This window comes from Pagrus pagrus (assembly GCF_965226575.1).
Source record: "Pagrus pagrus genome assembly, chromosome: 17".
NCBI lineage: Eukaryota > Metazoa > Chordata > Actinopteri > Spariformes > Sparidae > Pagrus > Pagrus pagrus.
The window spans coordinates 3,987,453-4,011,260 of record NC_140201.1 but is presented as its reverse complement, the minus strand read 5'-3'; the positions used below and the strand labels follow the sequence as shown (position 1 = coordinate 4,011,260).

Here is a 23,808-nt window from a genome sequence, read left to right as displayed (position 1 = left end):
TTAGTTGGGCAGAGAGTCTGTGTTCACATTGTATTCTCTTGTGTACAGCCCATCAAAATGACTGTCTTCAGGTTCAGACTCCTCCTGGTAGCTGGAGTTGGTGTCAGCTTGAGACGCAGAGTCGACCTGGGAGGAGATTGAAGGATGATCAGTGCACATAAATGCCACCGCACCTGAAACACTTCTGGAAGGTGACTGAACTGATTCTTCTCACTGTCTACACACAGCGGCACGAGGGTATGGGGCGGCGATTGTAAAGTAGCGCATGCTAAAATAAACAGCAACTTTTCGCAACATTTAGCTGAATTTACTGACATGAGTCAAGATACGTCCTCGTATACGGTATAGTTTTTAGGGTATAGGGTATAACATTTAGCAACAAACCACGTTTAAAAAACGTATGTGAATTAGTTACTTTTGACCAGATTTACAGCGATATTTATAAAATTTGTGATACTTACTTTTCTCGTAAAAATATAATGTCAATGTTAAATCTAAATGTTAAATCTAAATCTAAATGTTAAATATTAAATCTAAATCTAAATGTTAAATCTAAATGTTCAATCTAAATCTAAATGTAAAATTTAAATGCTAAATGTTGAATCTAAATGTAAATGTTACATTTAAATCTAAATGCTAAATGTTAAATCTAAATCTAAATGTTAAATATTAAATCTAAATCTAAATGTTAAATCTAAATCTAAATGTTAAATTTAAATCTAAATGTTAAATCTAAATCTAAATGTTAAATCTAAATGTAAATGTTACATTTAAATCTAAATGTTAAATCTAAATCTAAATGCTAAATGTTAAATCTAAATCTAAATGTTCAATCTGAACGTTCAATCTAAATCTAAATGTTAAATTTAAATCTGAATGCTAAATGTAAAATCTAAATGTAAAATCTAAATCTAAATGTTAAATCTAAATGTAAAAATTAAATCTAAATGTTAAATTTAAATCTAAATGTTAAATCTAAATCTAAATGCTAAATGTTGAATCTAAATGTTAATATTAAATCTTAAATCTAAATCTATATCTTAATGTTACATTGAAATATTAAATCTAAATATTAAATGTTAAATATGAATCTAAATGTTAAATCTAAATCTAAATGTTAAATATAAATGTAAATGTTACATTTAAATCTAAATGTTAAATATCAAATCTAAGTCTAAATGTTAAATCTAAATGTTCAATCTAAATCTAAATGTAAAATTTAAATCTAAATGTAAATGTTACATTTAAATCTAAATGCTAAATGTTCAATCTAAATCTAAATGTTAAATCTAAATGTTAAATATTAAATCTAAATCTAAATGTTAAATCTAAATGTTAAATTTAAATCTAAATATTAAATCTAAATGTTAAATTAAAATCTAAATATTAAATATAAATATAAATGTTAAATCTAAATGTAAATGTTACATTTAAATCAAAATGTTAAATCTAAATCTAAATGCTAAATGTTAAATCTAAATCCAAATGTTCAATCTAAATCTAAATGTTAAATGTTAAATTTAAATCTGAATGCTAAATGTAAAATCTAAATGTTAAATCTAAATCTAAATGTTCAATCTAAATGTTCAATCTAAATCTAAATGTTAAATTTAAATCTGAATGCTAAATGTAAAATCTAAATGTTAAATCTAAATCTAAATGTTAAATCTAAATCTAAATGCTTAATGTTGAATCTAAATGTTAATATTAAATGTTAAATCTAAATCTAAATGCTAAATGTTGAATCTAAATGTTAATATTAAATGTTAAATGTTAAATCTAAATGTTAAATCTAAATCTAAATCTAAATGTTAAATATGAATCTAAATCTTAAATCTTAATGTTAAATCTAAATCTAAATGTTAAATCTAAATCTTAAATGTTAAATGTTGAATCTAAATGTTAAATCTAAATGTAAATGTTAAATCTAAATCTTAAATGTTAAATGTTGAATCTAAATGTTAAATGTTAAATCTAAATGTAAATGTTAAATCTAAATGTTAAATATTAAATCTAAATGTTAAATCTAAATCTTAAATGTTAAATGTTGAATCTAAATGTTAAATCTAAATGTAAATGTTAAATCTAAATGTAAATGTTAAATTTAAATCTAAATGTTAATTGTTAAATCTAAATGTAAATGTTCAATCTAAATCTAAATGTTAAATGTTAAATTTAAATCTGAATGCTAAATGTAAAATCTAAATGTTAAATCTAAATCTAAATGTTCAATCTAAATGTTCAATCTAAATCTAAATGTTAAATGTTAAATTTAAATCTGAATGCTAAATGTAAAATCTAAATGTTAAATTTAAATCTAAATGTTAAATCTAAATCTAAATGCTAAATGTTGAATCTAAATGTTAATATTAAATGTTAAATCTAAATCTAAATGCTAAATGTTGAATCTAAATGTTAATATTAAATGTTAAATGTTAAATCTAAATGTTAAATCTAAATCTAAATCTAAATGTTAAATATGAATCTAAATGTTAAATCTTAATGTTAAATCTAAATCTTAAATGTTAAATCTAAATCTTAAATGTTAAATGTTGAATCTAAATGTTAAATCTAAATGTAAATGTTAAATCTAAATCTTAAATGTTAAATGTTGAATCTAAATGTTAAATGTTAAATCTAAATGTAAATGTTAAATCTAAATGTTAAATATTAAATCTAAATGTTAAATCTAAATCTTAAATGTTAAATGTTGACTCTAAATGTTAAATCTAAATGTAAATGTTAAATCTAAATGTAAATGTTAAATTTAAATGTAAATGTTAATTGTTAAATCTAAATGTAAATGTTAAATCTAAATGTTTAATGTTAAATCTAAATGTCACGGGTGAAACTAAGTCTCAGCAATGCGTCTGCAACGACAGCGACAGTTACAGCGACAGCTACAGCATCCACCACAGAGCTGCTGAGACTCTGTATTGCCTCCAAAACAGGCCTTCCGATGTTCCCAGCTAAGTCACTGGACATACTAGCAGGCAACATGAGAGCACGGTGAGGAGACGTGACAAACAGTGGAGTGCAATCACTCCGTCTGACTATCCGGAAAAGATCGCGGATAGCGCTCGTTCGCGTCAATAAGCTTTTATTTTGGTACTTCCGGTGACAGGCAGTGTGAATTTGCATATTGGCTAAATATTTAGTTTCACCCGTGACATTTAGATTTAACATTTAACATTAAGATTTAACATTTAACAGTTAGATTTAATATTTAGATTTAGATTTAACATTTAGATTTAAAATTTAACATTTAGATTTACATGTAACATTTAATATTCAAATTTAGATTTAACATTTAATATTTAGATTTTGATTTCACATTTAACATTTAGATTTAACATTTAGATTTGACGTTTAGATTTAAATTTAATATTTAACATTTAGATTTAGGGTTGTGGGTTAGATTAAACATTGACATTATATTTTTACAAGAAAAGTAAATATAAAAAATTTCACAAATATTGCTTTAAATCTGGTCAAAAGTAACATAAAAAGATTCACATATGTTTTTTAAATGTGGTTTGTTGCTAAATGTTATACCCTATACCCTAAAAACTATACCGTATACGAGGACGTATCTTGACTCATGTCAGTAAATTCAGCCCACGCAAGTTTCGGTAATTAAAGGAAGTAAAGTATTTGCAGGGCAATTAAATAGTTGTTTTTTTCTGTTAGCAACTTACACAAAAGCATAGTTAAATAATTAGAGTTAGGTGGATCCAACTTGTGTGGAGAATGCTGTTTGATCGAGGTTATGACTATGAATGTCATCGCACATCATTCATGTTACACTGAATCTCCACATTAAACTGAATGGTATAGAAAATTAAGTTTTGTGTTATTTAGTACTTTGTATGAATTATAAGTAGTTCTTGTGTCATTGCAAGTGGTAAAATAGTAATTTGTTGACTAGCAGACACAGTGGGTGTAATAAAAGAAGCAACACTGATAGTAGAAACATGTAGCAGTAAAGTGTAAATACCTTTTTACCCGCCTGGTTTAATTCTTCTTTTTCAGGTTTTTGCTCTTTGGGCTGTGTGTCCAGGAAGGCAACGTAATGTATCAGCGTTATGATTCTAGATAAAGACAAAACAAGAGAGTTAGATCATTTTAGAAAGGCTGACAGATATGTGAACAGTCATTGATCAAAAAGTCATTTGATGTGAGTGGTCACCTGTGGTACAGCATGCCAAAGAACTGAAGCAGCACCGATAAGGCAAACCCCAGAATGAACATGAAGCCAATGGGATCGATCTGTATGTCTTGTCCGGTGTCCTCGAGTTCGAAGTTTAACAAGGGGATCGAGATGGAGACGGTGGCGTGGAGGAACTGGAGGGTGAAGGTTGTCACCAGCCACATCCCATTCAAGATGAAGAAAGCAAAGTTTATCTGCGTGTGGTGAGAAAGATGAGATAAATAAAATGAACTGTGCCGTTGTTTCCTGTTAGATGTGAGCCATAGTTCAGCTCCACACACACACACACACACACCTTGTTCCTCAGCTCCTTCAAGTCATTGGCCATCTTCTTTTGTTTCTCTTTGTTGTCGACCAGAGGCTGCAGGTACTTGTCCTGAAGTTCTTTCCAGAAGTCCTCCTCTGTCTACAGAGGAACACAGACACCTTTTCAATTAATTATATTCTAAATGTACTATATACTGAAGCTGTTTAAAGGGTCAAATAAAATATGATGTGAAAATATTCAGGATCAGTAATTTTTTTAACTGCAGCTGATGGCCAACTCTTTCTCTCACTCATTTGCCCTCTCTGTAAATCACCTCTGTACTTTTCCCCAAAAGTTTTCTTCAAACTGTAATCAGTCAGTCTCTGATGCTGTGTTCAGTCCCAGCTCGGTGTCCAGCTCTGTTCACTGGGAGGTTGCCGAGCCCTGTTGCTCGCTGTGACTTGCATTGTGATCTGAGGTTTCGGTCCAGGCAGACAACTGGGCCACTTTCCTCCACAGCTAACTGAGCTACATGCTAACGGCAGCTATTCACTACAACCAACAATAGCTACAGCAAAGAGTACAGTGAGCAGCAGTTAGCAGCTATGCTGCTTCCTTCAAATGCCTCAATGTCATATCAAAGGGTGACTCGATCGACTTGGGGAGTACTACTGCGTACTTGAAAAAAAAATGGTATAAAGCCTTTCGTGGTTCCAGAGGAAGGAAGCCGATCTGATACATCGCCTCCAGTGATGTCATTTAGTGGCTACGCTGCATTGTGGGTAGGCAAGAATAAAAAAAGGCAGTGTCTCTGGTCCTGCTATACTGATCGACGGATAATCACACTGACCTGATAATTACAGACATACACACCTTGTCGAGTGAATCTTCCTGGAGCTGCATGTCATTGGACACATTCTTTAGTTGTGTGACCCAACCTGGGAAAAGGAGCAAGACAGGAGGGCATTAGTAGGTAGCATCACATTAGCAAGTGTGTTACATTTTTTTGCCAAATTGTTTGGACTTACATTGGACAGGGCGGTTGAAGACAGGCTCCACTTGCCTGAAACATAATCAGATACATTTTTAGTATCATCTCACACTTTGTATTACCGACACTTTATATTCAGTGGGTGTTCTACCTTCAGATCTCACCTCTGTGCTTCCTCCTGGATCCTTACGTCCTCCACAAAAGTGTTTTGGGACAGGAGTTCATGCTGTGCGAACTCTGGGTCTGTGTCCTCTTGGCTGACAATGAGCTGTCCTTCTCCAGATCCGCGTCTGGATTTCTTGCAACACTTGACCCATGAGAAGAGCCGGTGGAAGGTGCTTTTGGCTGCGAGGGTGGAGATCAGATTTAGTTAAGTCGTCACAAACAACAAATATATTCAATTGGTGTCTACCTTTCTGGGCGGTTGTTTGTGGGGTGGTGGCTTCAAACTTGGCGGCTCCGGCGGCAGGTTTCATCTCCCGGGTGCCCCAGGACACGTTGTTCATGTTCACCATGGAGTAGATGGTGAGCAAGAGGTAGGCGCTGGGGATGCAGATGATGTAGAGAAAGCCATGGAACACCAGCTGGATTTCCTGAGGATGCAATAATGCAGTTATGATGTAAATGAGGGCCATGATGACGACGAAAAGGCTGCTGGGCGTCAGGATACTTTTGTCCTTCACCATCGAACCTGAAGAAAGATGAAAATATGGAGATTTTAGAGATTAAAGCAACTTTAAGCTTCTTCTTCAAACAAGTTATACTTGTTTGAACTTACCGATAATGGACATCGTCACCACCAACATAAGGAATGCGTAAATGATACTCATGACAGCTGCAATTTGGATCTGAGTGTCTGCCTTCAGTTTGAAAGAAAGACCCAGGTAGATGGCAGGAGGAATCACAGCCAGGACCAGGGCAATGTTGCCGTCAATAGTGAAGATGAAGGTCAAACTACCTGGAGAGCACAATAGAGGCACACACACACAGGAGTGAACGCTCTTGCTTTTTGATTTTTGCATTCATATACATATAAATGAAACAATGGTAAGACGATCATGTCTGGTTGATGTCCAGTTGATCTCAGAAGTTCACCAAAGGTTGTACATCCCTCAAACACAAAATACCAACCTGCAATCAGAAGGCAGATGGTGGAGGGGGCCAGGATGTCCGAGGTGATTTTAAACAGCAGGTAGAACATGTAGGGTTTGGACATGGACGGGTTCCTCTTGGAAATTATGCTTGCTGAGCCTAGCAGATCTACCATGTTGGCCATTGTGGATGGTCCCCATCGCCGACGCTGAAGATGTGAAATAATCTTTAGCACAGCTGTTGTGATTCTGACAACTTGTAAGTGTAGTGGTAAATTTGAATATTCCCTTTTACTTGAGACGACTCCACACCCTGCTTCCCCCAAGTCATCAGATCTCTTTTGTTTACTACCCATTTGTGTATTTTAATGTCTAGACCTTGTGATTGCATTTCAAGTTTCTGAGACACCCAACCTCTCACTTTCTCATGATATACTCAAACCCTTTTGTATTTGAAATTGTGTTGATTAGACCTCTTAATCACACTCTAGGATGTCAGTGCCTGTACCTGTGAAAGACAAAAGTGTGATAAGACACCCTGAGTAGGGGGCCGACCCCACAGCAGACAAAGGATGTAAAACACACCCAAGGGGTGGGCTTTTCCTCAGGTATAAATGTTCAAGTTTCCTGATGTTCAGGGTCTTTCTTCATTTTGAACCGCTCGCATGTTGATTGACCTTTTCTTTGCAAAGAAAATAAAACTTTGTCGGCCGGCAAGAAGTCTCTATTTCATTCCCCACCAAGAGCAGAAAATTTCCACGACAATTTGGTGTCAGAAGTGGGATTCCTCGGGTGATCGTCTGGGACGGAACGCGGACAGTGACAGGCCATCCTGGAAGAAAAAAGCTTTCCAGCCTCCAACCTCAAAATCTCTTCTGAGAAGGGAGGACTGTCCGCAGACGCCCCAGATCGTCACTGCTGGAATTCTGCGAACAAGTCAGCGAAATTTATCTGGTGAGCTTTGAAATATTGACATTCTAACTCCTTTTCTCTTAAAATTTGGGATTTAATTTGACATAATATTTCTAATTTTCGTTTTATCCACAATTGTGTCTGAGTCCATGACTCAGGGATCAAAGTTTAAATACTTTGGGTTTCGCTTTTATCACTTGTGCGGGGTATATTAATATTTTATTATATTGATATATGTAACGAAGTGGTCCTTACGGAGACGTCTGTATTGAAATTGTCGTGCACGACCTCCACAGCTGGAATGGGGAGTAAAGGCTCTGTTGAGGCGGGACCTCCAGAGGGGGCAATTGTGGATATAATGAGAAAGAAATATGGGGATAAAACTCTAAAATATTTAAATGTCTGGACAGCTGAGTTTGGATTCCCAATAGGGGGATCTCTCAGTTTAAAAACTATATTACTATTAGAGGAAAAAACTAAAGAAAAAAGAACTAGACATGAGAAGGACAAAGATGTTATCTGACAAAAAAAAAAAAAAAAAAAAAAAAAAAAAGTGGAAACTATAGAAGATCAAAGAGAATGTTTACAGATTTGGAAAACGGAAGCAGATGCAAGAAATAGGAGAATAATGCAGAAACAACTTCCTTTTCCACTGGAAAGAACTGAAACCAATGAAAAGCAAGATTTACACACACAAAGAACATCAGACTCGCAGGTCTCTTCCTCTTTGTTTCCACAGTTGGCGGCTTTGAAGCTGGACCCAGACCTCGACGGCAACCCACCCTCCCATCCTTCAGCTCCACCACCATACAACTCTACAACAACCGACGAGAGAAGAGGAACAGATCCCTTCAGCATGACACAACAAACAAGTTCGGGAACAGCTCATCCTGATGCGCCTGTTCAAACAAAAAAATTCTTCCACAAATCACCTTCTCCAATCGCACCAGATGTGTGGGAAATTCATCTCTGCAATTGTTTCTTAAACGGACTAAAACCAGACATTGCCTTACCTGTTAAAAACTCCTGCATTGGTTGGAATGATGCACGCCTGTCAGAACTTCACAGACATGCCATACATGCCTCTGACCAATTACTCCATAAGAAAAAGAAAAAAAAAAAGAAGAGACAACTCAAAAGGAACTTCACATGGCAGCAATGACCATGTATAACACAGTCCGAGACTACAGGCAACCACACCGTGAACGCAGACAAAGAATACACAGCCAAGACAACAACTGGAAAAACAATGCTAACAGATCTGCAAGAAAACTTCCCGATGACGTTTGTTACCACTGTGGCCAACCTGGACATTGGAAACGTGAATGTCCCACATCAAGATCATCAATTCCACAGACATCAGACTGACGGTGGTCGGGGGTTGTCGGCGAGAGATGGACTCCTGCTGACAGGCTCAACCAACATGTGAAACCAGAAGGAGGTACCGCACCACACACACACACACATATTGAGCAGATTAACACACAATCTATTGAGAGCCCAGACACAATTGCTTTAACATATGTTCAATACACATCTGATCATTTCAAAAGGTTTCCCAAACATACATTGACCATTGCTGAACAAAATGTTGTATTCTTAGTTGACTCAGGAGCCACACATTCTGTGATAAGAGCTCTAGAACTCACTACAAAACCAGAACTGAGTGGAAAACATGTATATTCTGTTGGTTCATCAGGTCAAACAATCAGAGAGAACATTACTGTCCCACTTAAATGTGAGGATGGACCACATACAAATTTCAAACATGCATTTTTACTCTCTGAAGTCTGTCCCATTAATCTCATGGGCAGAGATTTAATGTGCAAATTAGGCCTTTGCCTAATCTCAACCCCAGAAGGTGTGAAAGTTCACAGACTATCCGATTTGGAACCAAGTCTTTCACACTCCTTTGTTCACCAAAATTCAAATTTGCTCTATGCATATCAATGGAAATTGCAGAAACTAACAGTCTCTTCTGAATTAGTCACAGAAGCTAAAAAGACAGTTTTAACAACTGCAACTGATTTCATGACACCAGAGGATCTGCATTGTACCTCTCATGTGTCACCAGAACCTGATGAGCCATTTGAGGAAAGCTGGATGAGAGAGAGATTTGACAAGCTTAAACTATCACACATATATTGGACACAACACAGGTGTGCTATATCAATCTCTCTCACATCAGCTCAATCAAACATGTACACCATGACTGATTCAGTCCCACACATAACACTTGCAAAACACACATCAGATAACTGGGAAGATTTGGGCCCATTCATAAAATCATGTCAGCGCGCAGCCGATTGGCAAAAGACATGTGATCGATCTATTTTTTTTTCACCAACACTGCAGTGTTATTGTAAAGGTTTAACATCTGTTGTGCACACTACGAAAACAATCCAGCTGGTACCTGAAAGCACTTCTAAATCTTTGTCCTTTTTGTCTGAAGAACAAGCTGCAGCTATCACCGCCCTACAGGAAGTCCCTAAGACATTGTGGGCTGTTAATAAGTATGATGTTGGCCTCATCAAAAACTGTGAACCTGTTGTCATAACTCCAAAATCTGACTTTAGACCTTGCAAGGTTCAATATCCACTAAAACAAGAAGCCATCGATGGCATAACGCCAGTTTTTGAGTCTCTTAAAGCAGCAGGAGTAATTATCCCCTGTGATGACTCTCCAGTGCGCACACCTTTGTTCCCTGTCAAAAAAATCAGAGATAAGGATCAACCAACAGAATGGCGTTTTGTTCAAGATCTGCAAGCAGTTAATGCAGCAGTCCAACCCAGAGCTCCAAATGTTCCAAATCCTTATACCATCTTGTCTCAAGTTCCCCCTTCTGCGAAATTCTTTTCAGTGGTGGATCTTTCTAATGCTTTTTTCAGTGTTCCTGTCCATCCAGAAAGTCAATTTTGGTTTGCTTTCAACTTCAATGGACGAGGCTACACATTCACTCACTTGTGTCAAGGATATTGTGAGAGTCCCACCATCTACAATGAAGCTCTCAAACAAAGTCTTGAATCTCTTGTTCTCTCTCCAGGTAATGCTTTACTACAGTATGTTGACGACCTTATGATCTGCAGTCCAACCAAGGAACAATGCGAAGCCAACACAGTCAAACTCTTGAAACATCTGGCTAAAAGTGGTCACAAAGCCAGCTTGTCGAAATTACAATTTGTCCAGAAACAAGTTGTTTTCTTAGGTCATATCATTACTTCTGAAGGAAAAACTCTTTCACCAAAAAGAGTAGATGCAATTCAGAATCTTCCAAAACCTATCACAAAAAAACAAATGATGTCATTTCTTGGAACATGCTCTTTTTGCCGACAGTTCATTTTAAACTATGCCATTCTTGAGGCTCCACTCGCCTCCCTCATTCATGGCAATAGTTTGCAGTCACAAGATAAGATCACATGGACTCCTGAAGCAGAACAATCTTTCACCGAACTAAAACTTGCCTTACAGACCACTCCAACTTTGGGACTACCTGATCCCACCAGGCCGTTTACTCAAACAGTAAATGAAAAAAAATGGATGCATGACTTCTGTTTTGTTACAGGATCACGGAAATAAACTACGTCCCGTAGCTTATTTTTCTTCAAAACTGGATCCTGTGGCTGCAGGCCTCCCAAGATGTCTCAGAGCTGTTGCTGCTGCAGAAAAAGCAGTTATGGCATCCAGAGACATTGTGGGTTACTCTGATGTAACCCTCCTGGTCCCACATGCTGTGTCCATGATTTTACTTGAACAAAAAAACTTCACACCTCTCCACAGCAAGATGGCTCAGATATAACACTGTGCTTTTAGAAATGTCTAACATCACTGTTAAAAGATGCAATGTTTTAAACCCTGCCACTCTCCTCCCTACGCCTGACGACGGACAGGAACATAATTGTGTTGCTGTCCTCCAACAGGTCTGCTCTCCAAGACCAGATCTACAAGAAACCCCATTAATTAACCCTGATTTGGTTGTTTTTGTAGATGGATCTGCCTCACGTGACCCACAAACCGGTCGCAACAGAGTAGGATTTGCCGTTGTCACTAACCATGAAACTCTTGTCTCAGATTCACTCCCTTCCCACTACTCTGCACAAGCGGCAGAACTGATAGCATTGACAGAGGCATGCAAACTGGCAAGCAACAAAACCGCAACTATTTACACTGACTCCAGATATGCATTTGGTGTTGTACACGATTTTGGCACTCTGTGGAAACACAGACAATTCTTAAAATCTGACGGAAAACCCATTCTCAATCATGACAAAGTTGCAGCTCTTCTAGATGCCATTTTGCTCCCAACCTCAATTGCTGTTTGTAAATGTCTTGCTCATACTAACAACTCTGACCCCATCTCCCTAGGAAACGCAAGAGCTGATGCTGCTGCAAAAAGAGCAGCACTCCAACCCATTATCCTTAATCCTTTGTTCGTTTCAACTCCAGTCTCCATACCCAGCTCCCTCGAAGCATTACAGACCTTTGCCACACCAGAAGAAAAGACGCTGTGGAAACGATGCGGTGCCACACAGAAAGAAGCAGTGTGGCAAGGACCCGATAACAAACCATGTCTACCTAAACATTTCTTTCCTCACTTTGCAAAGTTGACACATGGATTGGACCATGTGTCAAAAGGGGGGATGTTGGATACCATAACCCGACATTGGTTCACCAAAGGTTTTTCAGCTTATGCGCAGAAGTTTTGTCAATCATGTATGGTTTGTGCAACACATAATACAGGTAAAACCAAAACAATCACACACGCCGCTCATCCACCACCAAATAGACCATTTGAACATTTGATGATGGATTTCATAGAACTGTCACCAGCAGAAGGGAAGAAATACTGCTTAGTGATGGTTGACATGTGGTCAAAATGGGTTGAAGTATTTCCAGCAAAACACCAAAACAGTCAAGTGGTAGCAAAAGCTTTGTTGACAGAAATCATTCCTAGATGGGGAATACCAACCAAACTGAGTAGCGATAATGGTACACACTTTGTCAATTCTGCAATCACCCAAATCAGTGAATTTCTTGCCATTGACCTTAGACAACATTGTGCATACCATCCTGCCAGTGGAGGTGCTGTTGAACGAGAAAATGGCACTCTGAAATCCAAATTAGCAAAATGTTGTGAGGAAACGGGACTGCCATGGACAAAAGCTCTGCCTATTGTCCTAACGCACATGAGAATGAGGAAAAGATCCAGAGCAAACATGAGTCCTTTTGAAATTCTTTTCGGCAGACCTCCATCTTTAGGAGTGGAGCCTGTATCCAGGCCACTTCCCTCCACTGGCCTATGCGAAGATGATATGTTACAATATTGCAAAAACTTATCTTCCACTCTCTCTCAAATCTCTCAGCAGGTGAAGTCAGCCCTTCCCCCGCCAGCTTCCACATCGCTCCATGACTTCCAGCCTGCTGACTGGGTGGTGATAAAGGACCTGAGAAGGAAACATTGGCATTCCAAACGCTGGCGAGGTCCATTCCAAGTACTCCTGACAACACATACCGCTGTGAAGATTGCTGAAAGAACAACCTGGATACACGCCAGCCACTGCAGGAAGGTTCCCGAACCAACAGAGGGACTCAGCTGCCAACCCGAACGACACGAGAACGAACAACGTGAGGACAACACGAGGGATAACTCCGTGAATTCAACAAACACCAATTAGACACACAGAACCCTTTTCTTCTAACTACATCATGCACCACCTGATCCTGTTCCTTTCATGGTCAGTGATGCTGACAGAAGCTTACACCTACAAACCCGCCAAGACTGTCACTCTGACCAAAGGACAAAATGCAACATTCACCTGCACTGTTTATCCTGAAATTTGGCAATCAGGACAAGTTCATGCATATTATGCCAATTAAGCGACTGCCATGATGATACATTTTAAAATCTATGTGAATTAATGTGTCTGATAATTAAGTTGTAGTAGGATTTTAAAGTTGCATTTTATCTTTATTTTGATTTCAATTTTCTCATTTTTGTTTTGTTTTATTTCTTTATCATTATTTCATTTCATCTATTTGATTTTTGTAAATATTATTATTTTCATTTCTTGTTTTATCTTTTTGTTTGTTTGTTTGTTTGTTTGTTTGTTTTCTTTTTCTCTTCAGGTGTGATTAATGAATAATCAAAAGGGGGAAGTGTAGTGGTAAATTTGAATATTCCCTTTTACTTGAGACGACTCCACACCCTGCTTCCCCCAAGTCATCAGATCTCTTTTGTTTACTACCCATTTGTGTATTTTAATGTCTAGACCTTGTGATTGCATTTCAAGTTTCTGAGACACCCAACCTCTCACTTTCTCATGATATACTCAAACCCTTTTGTATTTGAAATTGTGTTGATTAGACCTCTTAATCACACTCTAGGATGTCAGTGCCTGTACCTGTGAAAGACAAAAGTGTGATAAGACACCCTGAGTAGGGGGCCGACCCCACAGCAGACAAAGGATGTAAAACACACCCAAGGGGTGGGCTTTTCCTCAGGTATAAATGTTCAAGTTTCCTGATGTTCAGGGTCTTTCTTCATTTTGAACCGCTCGCATGTTGATTGACCTTTTCTTTGCAAAGAAAATAAAACTTTGTCGGCCGGCAAGAAGTCTCTATTTCATTCCCCACCAAGAGCAGAAAATTTCCACGACATAAGCAATGAGATCCGCATTCATAGATGCCACTGATACGCAGATTCTGAATTTTGGAAGAAAATATTAGAGATGCACTGATCCACTTTTCTTCAGTTCTGATCTGATTCCGATACCTGAAGAGGTTGTTTGCTGGCAGTTATAATAAAAGGTGACCAAATGAAACACACTGATACCTTGAGTAATTTACAAGAAATGTTATTTGTTGGAACATTGTCAGAAACATTGGCTTGAGTCATTTGTAGGCATGAGAATGCAGAAATGTTGCATATTATATCTCTAAAATGTACTTATTTATGATTCATATAAATAGACAATGGAATCTGGATCGGCATGACAGTGTGATATCCGATGAGTGAATATGTCAGTTTTTCAAATCTTTGTGGGAAAGGTTCTGATCAGCTGCAAGACTCACCTGGTTGTAGAGTTCCTTGAAGTCCTTGGGTGCGTTGGTGTAAGCATCAGATGCTGCGTTGTACTCCACTCTCCATCCCTGTTTCAGCAGCAGAGTGCACAGCCAGCGGTCCTCACCTGCAGAGAATGGAAGATGGAGAGACTGATTGTGAAAGCTATCACCAAGACTGAGTGAGAAACAAGGAACTAAATAAAGAAGTAGATCAGATTTTGCATACCGCCAAGTACCATGCTTGTCATTTAATCTGACTTTTGATCACAAATACTGAGCATGTGTTCAGCTGTTTCTGGATGTGTACATGTAAATCTGCAAGGAAAAGGATGCCGGTGCAAGCACACAGGAAATTCCCACAAGAGCTGACCTCCGTTTTCTAATGTTTATGTTTTGTGATGTTGACTGCTGACTCATCGTATGGCTCCAGAAAATGAAACAACACACTCCAGAGAGTAGGTTAACCACTGATTTTTTTAACAACACATTGTTTGTACCTCAACTGTGAGTAGTGAAGGCTCCTGTTCGCAGTGTGATTGCAGTCTCATCAACGGAAATCAGTTGGACCAGTCACAATATTATCAGCCCTGTCAGAATCAGTGGTTACCTTAATCTCTGTGACTTCAGAAGTGGCATTTTCTTCATCAGAAGCCATACAACATGTATAGGTTGGGTTTGTTTTTTTGCCATTGACTTCAAAACAGCTTTCACCACAATCTGGCACCAAAGCAAGATTTGCAAACATAATGACCCTTCCTTCTTTTTTAGAGAAACAGGAGGTCCTATCAAACAACGTCTGTTACCTTGGTCGTACTGGATGTATTGGCTCGCCTCCGTGGACTTGGTGGAGTACCTCTTCATAACGTTGTCGTCCATCAGCGCCTCTGCTCTGAACAGACTGAAGCAGCCGGGGCTGCACAGCACGCAGCCGAACACGTGCTCCGCTGTCTTCTGCAGCCAGTGGCTGATAGCGTACTCAAACTTCTGGAACCACACTGCAGGACCTGTCGAGCACACATAGAGGTATTGTAAACCTAAACATCGACCTAAAGCTAGTCAATGTTGGTTTTTCAGCTTGTACAATGTGCCCACCTGATCCAGTGGGGTGAATCCTGCCACACGCTGCCCCGACACGAGGGTACATTTTCAGACGATCGATGAGCAACATCACAGCGGCCGGCTGGAAGTCTGTGTCTCCGTCTAAAGCCAGCAGGTAGGTGTTGTGCTTCTCTGTCTGAAGGAACAGGGACCGTTTTCTTTGATAAACATTAAAGGAACATTTCACCAAATAACAAAAATTCAGTCTTTATTTGCTCACACCCATGTCGTTGGAAAATCAGGTAAAGTTTGCAAAACAGTGTTTCAGGATTCTTCTAAACAACTGAAGGAAAAATTAGCAGAAAGAAAAACATAAAACGGCTCCACACTGCTCAAAAAGACGTTAGACCTACTACTTCAGATAGGGTGCTAAGGGTAATGCTGCCACGCCTTTTTGCTGTGACGCTCCACAAATGTTTTGTGAACTATGAAAGTTTTGATTGGCATGGGTGTGAGTAGATAACGACTAAAGTTTTATTGTTGGGTTAGGGTTAGGGTCGAATGTTAATCTTAACTCACCTCGACCTCTTCTTTCAGCTGCTGCTCGTCTTCTTTGTTCTGCCAGCATTGGTAATATTTGGTCATGAGTTTCCAGCCAAGAAGATAGTAAAGGTACATGATCTGGAAAACAAAAAATAACAATTAAATACAGCTAGTATTTCTCATGATTCAACGGTTGTTGAGTTTTAAACAGGAAACAAAACAGATTTCTAAACATGAAGTGAACTCTAAAAGTCATTATTTTCCTACCTGAGACCATCTCTTCTTATGGCGAATGAGCTCTTTGTCCTTGAAGTGAACCACGATATTGTTGCCATGAGGCATGGTGATCACAAGACGACCTCCGTAAGGTGTCCTCACTACCGTCTGATCTGGGATCTGCTGCTGCTTTTTGAAGAACTTCTCATCAATGTTTTTGAAGATGCTGATGACAGAAATTGAGAGAACACTTTTGATTGTAATTTGAACTTTCTTAAAAACAGTTTTTTCTCATCTGCTGTGTCAAGTGTTACTGTCCGGTCAGAACTAACTAACTGAGGCTCACGTCATATTAATATGATATAATAAGAATATCAAACTTAAAGGTAGAATCAGTAAGATTTGTTTGAGCTGAACGCACCACAAAGATAGTTGATTGTTGAGTTTCATTCCCGGGACGTCAAATATCTAGGCAGAGGGCTGCAGGAGCCACTAATAAAACTTTTCTACCCATTCCAGTCTCTTTCTCTGTCTGTTTCCTTCCTGTTACGTCTTTTATCGTGTTTCATCTTGCTACATCTGGTTGAAATCAGTCTTGTGATGTTGGGAAGGCGGTGTGCAATGACGCAAAATAGAAATAATCCATAACTGCGCCTTTTTTGACAATATAAGGAGTAGAAAGCACAGACATTTGTGTTCAAATGTAGGGAGGAAAACTAAGGTTAGGTAACGAAATCTGAATTTTTGCGACTACCCTGTAACTGTTGACCTTCTGTATACTTACCCATAAACTTCTGTGAAGACTTCCACCAGGTTCTCTGCATACTTGTTGAGGTGACGCCCCTGACTTCCCTCAACATCTTCGAATGCGTCATCGAAGAAGATGTGGGCTTCGAAGGCGAAATCGTTGAACTTTGGGTCTATCTTTGGCCTGTACTTGTCCAATCTGCAGTGTTCAGAGAAACATAAAGATTCACTGGGATACAGAACATTTTACGGTAGTTAAGAGTACATTGTGAAAACCGTCTGGGACATGGACACAAGCTCTGGGAAAATAAAATGACAGCAACACATTTAAAGCCTTTTCACACCAAGCTTTCTTCAAGTTTTTTGCCCAGAAAATTTGCACTCACAAAATGTTTGGGATCTTATTAACATATGCACGCCGCTGCCGAACATTCATATGGGGGAAAAATATTTAGATGGACCTCAACATCAGTGGATTACCACCCACGGAAACACATGTTTGACCAATGAAATCCTTTGTTTCAGCTGATGTCCAGGTCAAAATGGGAGAAAACCTTATCAATTTGGTCTTGCAGCATCCAATACTGTATGACAGACACCGCAACGACTACCTCAACAACCATGTCAAGGACAATAACTGTCTTGAGATGGTCCAGCAGCTGGGATGCAATGAAGATGATAATGTAGCTAATGTAGTTATATGTTGGTCACGCAAAGGGTTTTTGGGTGCAGGGTGAACTTATTGGGCCTCATTCACAAAACGTAAATGACCAAATCTGATTGTGAAGTCTATTACCGTTTTTTTTCGCAAACTGGGGCGATGGGGACGGAAATGGAATACAGCACCCCGGATAATATATCGTGTGCCAATTTTCTGTATTGCCACATTTTTGCGTCACACTAGTGGTAAACGGCTTATAACTGACCACATGACAGAATATATCTTTTATATTTTCCACTTCAGATAGCATTGATAAGAGTTAGAGGAATGAAATATTATAAAAGATTCCATGCAACTCACCTGAATATCGAGATGATGATGTTCAACATCTCATCGTAGGTCTCGTGCCACATGGTCGCGCACAGATACACCATCACCTTGTCATCTTGCCTACACCTTGACATGACAAGATTTTGCAAATATGAGAAACTTTGTTGAAACAGTTTTGTTTGGAGAAGAGAAAGTGTCACTCTTAACAGCCTTAAAATTTAAGTCCGAGGCTTTAAATGCTTCTTTCGAGGACACACGACACTTACTTCTTCATCTTCTGTTTGGTCTGGATGTCGAAGCGGGTGTTGAGTAGCAGAGACTGCTCGATGAAGGTTCCTTCGTACAGCCTCCTGACGAACAGGTCTTGGGTTCTCTGGATACGATACACATTGAGGTACCACAGATGGAGGGTGGCCAACACAAGGCTGAGCCACCAGGACACCGCAGAACCTGAGGGAAGATTAACAAACATGTTCAATGATGATCGTAACTCTGTATACTGCAAGGTGCAAGATTAATTGTTCAACCTACTACGGATTTACACCAAAAAATGGGCGGGACTAACTGGTGGTTGTTAATTTAAGCCTGAAACTGATACGGGTTGATCAAAAGTTGCTATAATTATAACCTATTAGAAAACTATTTACAGAAACGCCTCAAAATTTAGCTTCAGGAGTATGAATATTGAGACATTTTACTCTTATATTACACTTTTCTGTAATGGATACTTTACTGAAACGAGTATCGTAAATAAAAAAAATAACTAAGAAAGGTGAACTGGTAACAGTAGTAATAGTGTGGAGCATGTTTAGAGTTTTGGTACTTTATTACCTGTCAGTAGGCCAATGTCAGTTATCTTGGACATGTCCAGGAAGCACAGAGTGTGTGTCACATCCAGAACCAGATGTGGGAACACACTGCCGTTCAAGTTGTGGTTTCTTCCATCCACAACTACATCGCAGTAGCTTGTGAAGCTGATGCTTTCAGTGCCGTTCAGGCTCGTTCTGTAGTCCTGATAGTAAATGATAACGGGGACGACGAGCAGAACCATGACGGCCAGAGAGGCCAGGTACAAAGGCAGGATGAAGCATCGTCTCAGTGCGTGCATCTTACAGGCTGCCAATGCAAACCAGTGGCAGAGAGCAGAGGAGATGAGCTGGACCCCGATGATGATGGCAATAATTCTTGTCTTGCGCGTCGGGATGGATTTCACTATGTCCCAGTCCATTTGGCCAAGAGGGACGTAAGCTCCGAGGACACAGGCGGTCACGGCAATCCTGAGCAGGCTGGAGAGGATGTTGAGGATGTTCTGGCACTTTGTCATGTCTCTGCACAGGTTCTTGAGGAAAACGGAGCTGCTGTTCTTGCCGATCAGTCTGCAGTAGCTCTCCCACCAGTTGAAGGACACCAAGAAGGACCCACCAACAGCCAGACCCACCCAAATGGCCATCTTGGTATTAAAAGGATCTTTCATAATGTATAAGACGAAGAACAGGACGTAACCCAGCACAACGAGGATGAATGCGGCGATGGATGGCAGCAGGAAGCGGTTTCTTTCTTTGGCAGTGCACTGAGCGACCACCTGGAGGAGCGCAGAGAGGACGGCTACGCTGTTCAGTATCGTCACGTTGGTCACGATGTCCAAGTGCGGCATTGCAACGATGGTGAGAATCGCCGCACCCAGAGACACCAGGAACTCAAAGAACAGAACCTGGAGGAGAAGTAAGAAGAAAATTCAACCAGACAGTCAAAGATGAGATAAACTGAGAAATGTTGGCTCTCGTCTTACCAGGGCAGTTGTTGTTGTTCTTGGCAGCTTTGATGTTTTGTAACATGCCTTCCAGATGCTTTTGAGAAAAATAAGGACGCTGGAAGCGATGAGAGAGCAGCCGATACACAGCAGAACGACAGGTTTCTGCTCATCTGGGATTGTCTTTGTGCCTTCGTTGGACAAGGTGATGAGGAGGAGGAAAGACGCCTGGAACAGAGTAAAAAAAGTGAAAAGTGGCTGTATGTCATGTAACTTCATGTAGACCTCCTGTGTTGTGTAATTACACCAAAGCAAAATATGTTCTAGGAGTGATAACAGGTATGAACCATGATATACTGTATCTGGATGCAAGATTCCTCAACAAAGAAAGTGACCCATTTCTGTCTATGAGGCAGACACTTTGCAAAGAAATCGCAAATTTTCCAGGGTCAGTTCTCTAATATTTCTAGCTGTAGCCATACTCATAGTACTAATGTTGTGTAAATATAGATATATAAAGAAAATAGCAAACCTTGCTGCAGAGAGCCAATCCAAACACAATCATAGCAACGACACACAGAGTGATGATCTTTAGAAGTTTGATCATCTTCCACGGCGTCTGCTCATCTTCAATGATCGGGACCTCCCGACAGGTGTCCCACGGCCTCCTTCATAAATACATTGACAGGTGACGATAAATGATGTGACAGGTAGATAGTCGGAATGCATGATGTTGATTTTTACAGCCCATACTGATAACTGACGATTACCTGCTTCTCATGCCACATTTTCATAAGGTCCTAGTTCCTACTCTGTATTTAATGCACACCTGAGGGTCAGAGAGGGTGAGATGGATGATTTAATGACTTGACGTGATGAACATGTATTACAGGCTGAACTTCTTCTGTGTGCTTATTGCCGGAATGCAAACCAACTGTAAAGGTGCATACCGTCACCTTCTGTATCTCATTGTGATGATGCTCTTGTTTAAGCAAATGTTGCAGCAGCACAAAGACAAAGTAGCAAGTAGAAAAAAAAGTAAGCGCAAATACAGTTTACTGTTCTGAAGTCATTTTGCTCTTGACATTCAGTATATGTCACTGTAATGTGAGGTGAGAACTGTTATTTTTTCAAATCATAAAAGTAAAAAAACAAAACAAAAACTTTTCTATTAATGTAATAAAACTTCAATCAGCAAGTGTTCAATTATATTGTTTTTCAAGAGAATAGAGAAAAGAAACGGTTTATTTTAAGTCCTGCTGTCATGCAAAATGTGAGATATAGTGAGTCAGTCACTGTGGTTTATAAATGTTGCATTTGGTTTTGAATTTGAACTGGAAGAAGTTTAAGCCAGGATTAATAATTTGTTGTTTTTTTAGTGTTTTGTTAATCATTGTTTTTCTAGTAAAACTGCATTTGGTCTGTGTCAACTACTGGCCACAGCAGACTGTTCGTTTCCTATTCAAGTTCCTGTTTTTTTCAAGCACTGACATTGACTTTGGATTCGCAATATCTGTCTGAGTAAATGTGACTTTTAACTGCAAAAACAACTGTGTAAAGCCTCTTCTTATAAACATGCTGTATTTAGTTAAATTAGACCATTTACTGGGTGATGCGGCAGTTTGTCCCAAAAGCACTTAACCATTTATAACTCTACATTTAAGAGAGAAATACTTATGTTAATTATACATTGGTGTACAATAATTTATTCTTCAATTTAAAAATTAAACTTAAATGAAGCGTTAATATATCTATACACTACTCAAAATGAGTTAGGGATGTTGGGATATGGGTGCATATATGCATGTGCATGGATATGCAATACAAGTCAAATGATAATATCACATATGAAATAAGATATATCAAAGAATAAACAATCAAGTGAAACACTAAAATATCCCTTACTAAATCTGAGTAGTATATATATATACATAAAAATGTGAAGCGCCCTCTAGACTTCAGATCTATCGTCCCGAGGTGCGCTCCCCAAGTTCGTTATGTTTTTCTTACAACCTCTTTATTGGTTAGCTAGTTAATGCGATAAGGTAAGTACACTGTAACACATTGTTTATTATCAACTGTTATTTATAATGTTCTAACTAATTAAAATGCTTTTTCCTACTAGTGGTGTTTAGTTTTTATGAATGTTTTTTAATCACTTTGATACATAAATGACATTAACCAAATGAATTTTCTTCCTACGCTTTAACTTGTAGTTCTCCCTTTTGAGCACTCTTAGTTCAAATACAGGTATAAGCAACCCTATTTATAATATGCAAGGTGAAAGAGATAACCACAGGTAAGTGTTAATTATTTACTTTGGTAAATATTCAGCAACAAAACAATATTTGAATCATGGAAAAATAAACAAATAATAACAATTCAATTTTGAGTCCTCCTATTTAAAGGTAAGTTCCAGTCAATAACCCAGAATAAAAGATATCTCTGACAGTTCCTGTAAACACAAATGTCTGAGACGTCGCTTGGGTTCCTGGAAGCCTCAAACCAACATGACTGCCTTGCACAGCAAAAAAAAAACAAAAAACACCGGTGATAATGACCTCACTGCAATGGAGTCGTCCTGGTCCGTTTGGTCCGGCAGCAAGAGGTTAAGTTCAATTAACAGTCACAACAAGACTCTCTGTCCGATTATCTCGTGTACCTTCCTTAACCAGTGTCTTTCTCAACGTCTTTCTGGCTGTAGCTCTGCTCCACCATGCAGCTCCTCGCTGGCTTCTCTCCTTCTCTCTCTTTTGCTTCCGGCTGACCTCTCACCCCGCTCTCTCATTGGGTTCCCCCAGGTAAGTAAAACTTAAACTAATGTATATTTTCACTTTTAGCTATTACTCTTACACTCTTCTTAAACTATAATATGCACTTATTACAGAGAATAAGAAAACAAAACCAAAAAAAATTAAAAATAAATAAAATGAGTGCTTTTATTCCATTATCTACTTATTTATATATCTAATAGGGATACATATGTTTTCAGGCTGGGCGATACGGCCTTAAAATAATGCTGAAATATTTTAGGCATCATTGTTAGAGGGATTACTAATGCGGCTTTAATGACTAAGTGGGTGAAGACGAGTATTAGGACCAGTACAACAGTCTGATAAGGTTATTAATACTGGATTTATTATAAATATTACAAGACGTTAAACTGTAGGAGCTTACACACATATTTTTTAAAGATATTTTTATGAGAAATTCCTCCTGCAGTGTCTGGTTAAAACAGCTGGAACAAACATCCGCAACAGTGAAAACATATTTTACAGAAACAACAGGACGTGTTTTTTTAAAAACTCAAGCAGAAATTATAGTCCAGAGAAGTTATTTGATCAGCATGTTATTAATTATACACAAAATCCATGAACACTGATCTTCCGGACAAACAGGACAGGACCCTGGATTTGGAACAACTGCTGCTCTGAATTTTTCATGCTGAGCCAACACAACACAACACAACACAACACAACACAACACAACACAACACAACACAACACAACACAACAAGGTGTCCTCCTTACTGCCATCAATTACACCTGTTGTCAGCTCAGCTAAATGCAAATTCACACCACAACCTTAGTGAAGCATGGCGCTCCCTGTTGTTGTTCTAGTTAAATTAAATGTGTTTTCATTTAAACAGAGAATCTGGAAAAAAATCTATTCAGGTAATCATTTGTAAGCAGCAGTGTCTAAACTATAATATGTTTTCATTTAAATGCTTGATAATGCAGTTATAATCAGATATAATGTTGAAGATTTTCCACAGTTATGAAGTATAATTTCAACTTCATCCACAGGTGCAGAAGTTATTATTAACCTTGTTTACTTGCAACTGCAGAAAAATATCAAATTACAAAATGAAAATGACAAATATAAAAATATGTTTGCATTGTTTTGAATTAGATCAACAGTTTTTGACACTAGCTGTAAATTAACTTCTATGACTGAAAAATAAAAATGTGTTTTGAGTCTACTTACTTGGGCAGGTCTCTACTCTCCTCCAT

The 23,808-nt window shown here is 38.4% G+C and overlaps 1 protein-coding gene across 1 annotated transcript; it reads right to left on the bottom strand.

Moving 5' to 3' along the window:
- On the bottom strand, window positions 1-23,808 carry LOC311273295 (chitin synthase chs-1-like; the record flags this gene model as incomplete). Its single annotated transcript, XM_084380275.1, has 22 exons — window positions 1-126; window positions 3,998-4,091; window positions 4,190-4,404; window positions 4,506-4,616; window positions 5,331-5,395; window positions 5,486-5,520; window positions 5,613-5,793; window positions 5,861-6,139; window positions 6,227-6,402; window positions 6,576-6,748; window positions 14,520-14,635; window positions 15,314-15,514; window positions 15,603-15,744; window positions 16,128-16,229; window positions 16,359-16,533; window positions 17,092-17,253; window positions 18,076-18,171; window positions 18,312-18,495; window positions 18,877-19,756; window positions 19,835-20,023; window positions 20,328-20,463; window positions 23,783-23,808. The coding sequence occupies 22 exons, from the start codon at window positions 23,806-23,808 to the stop codon at window positions 1-3; spliced, it is 3,864 nt and encodes a 1,287-aa protein (XP_084236401.1).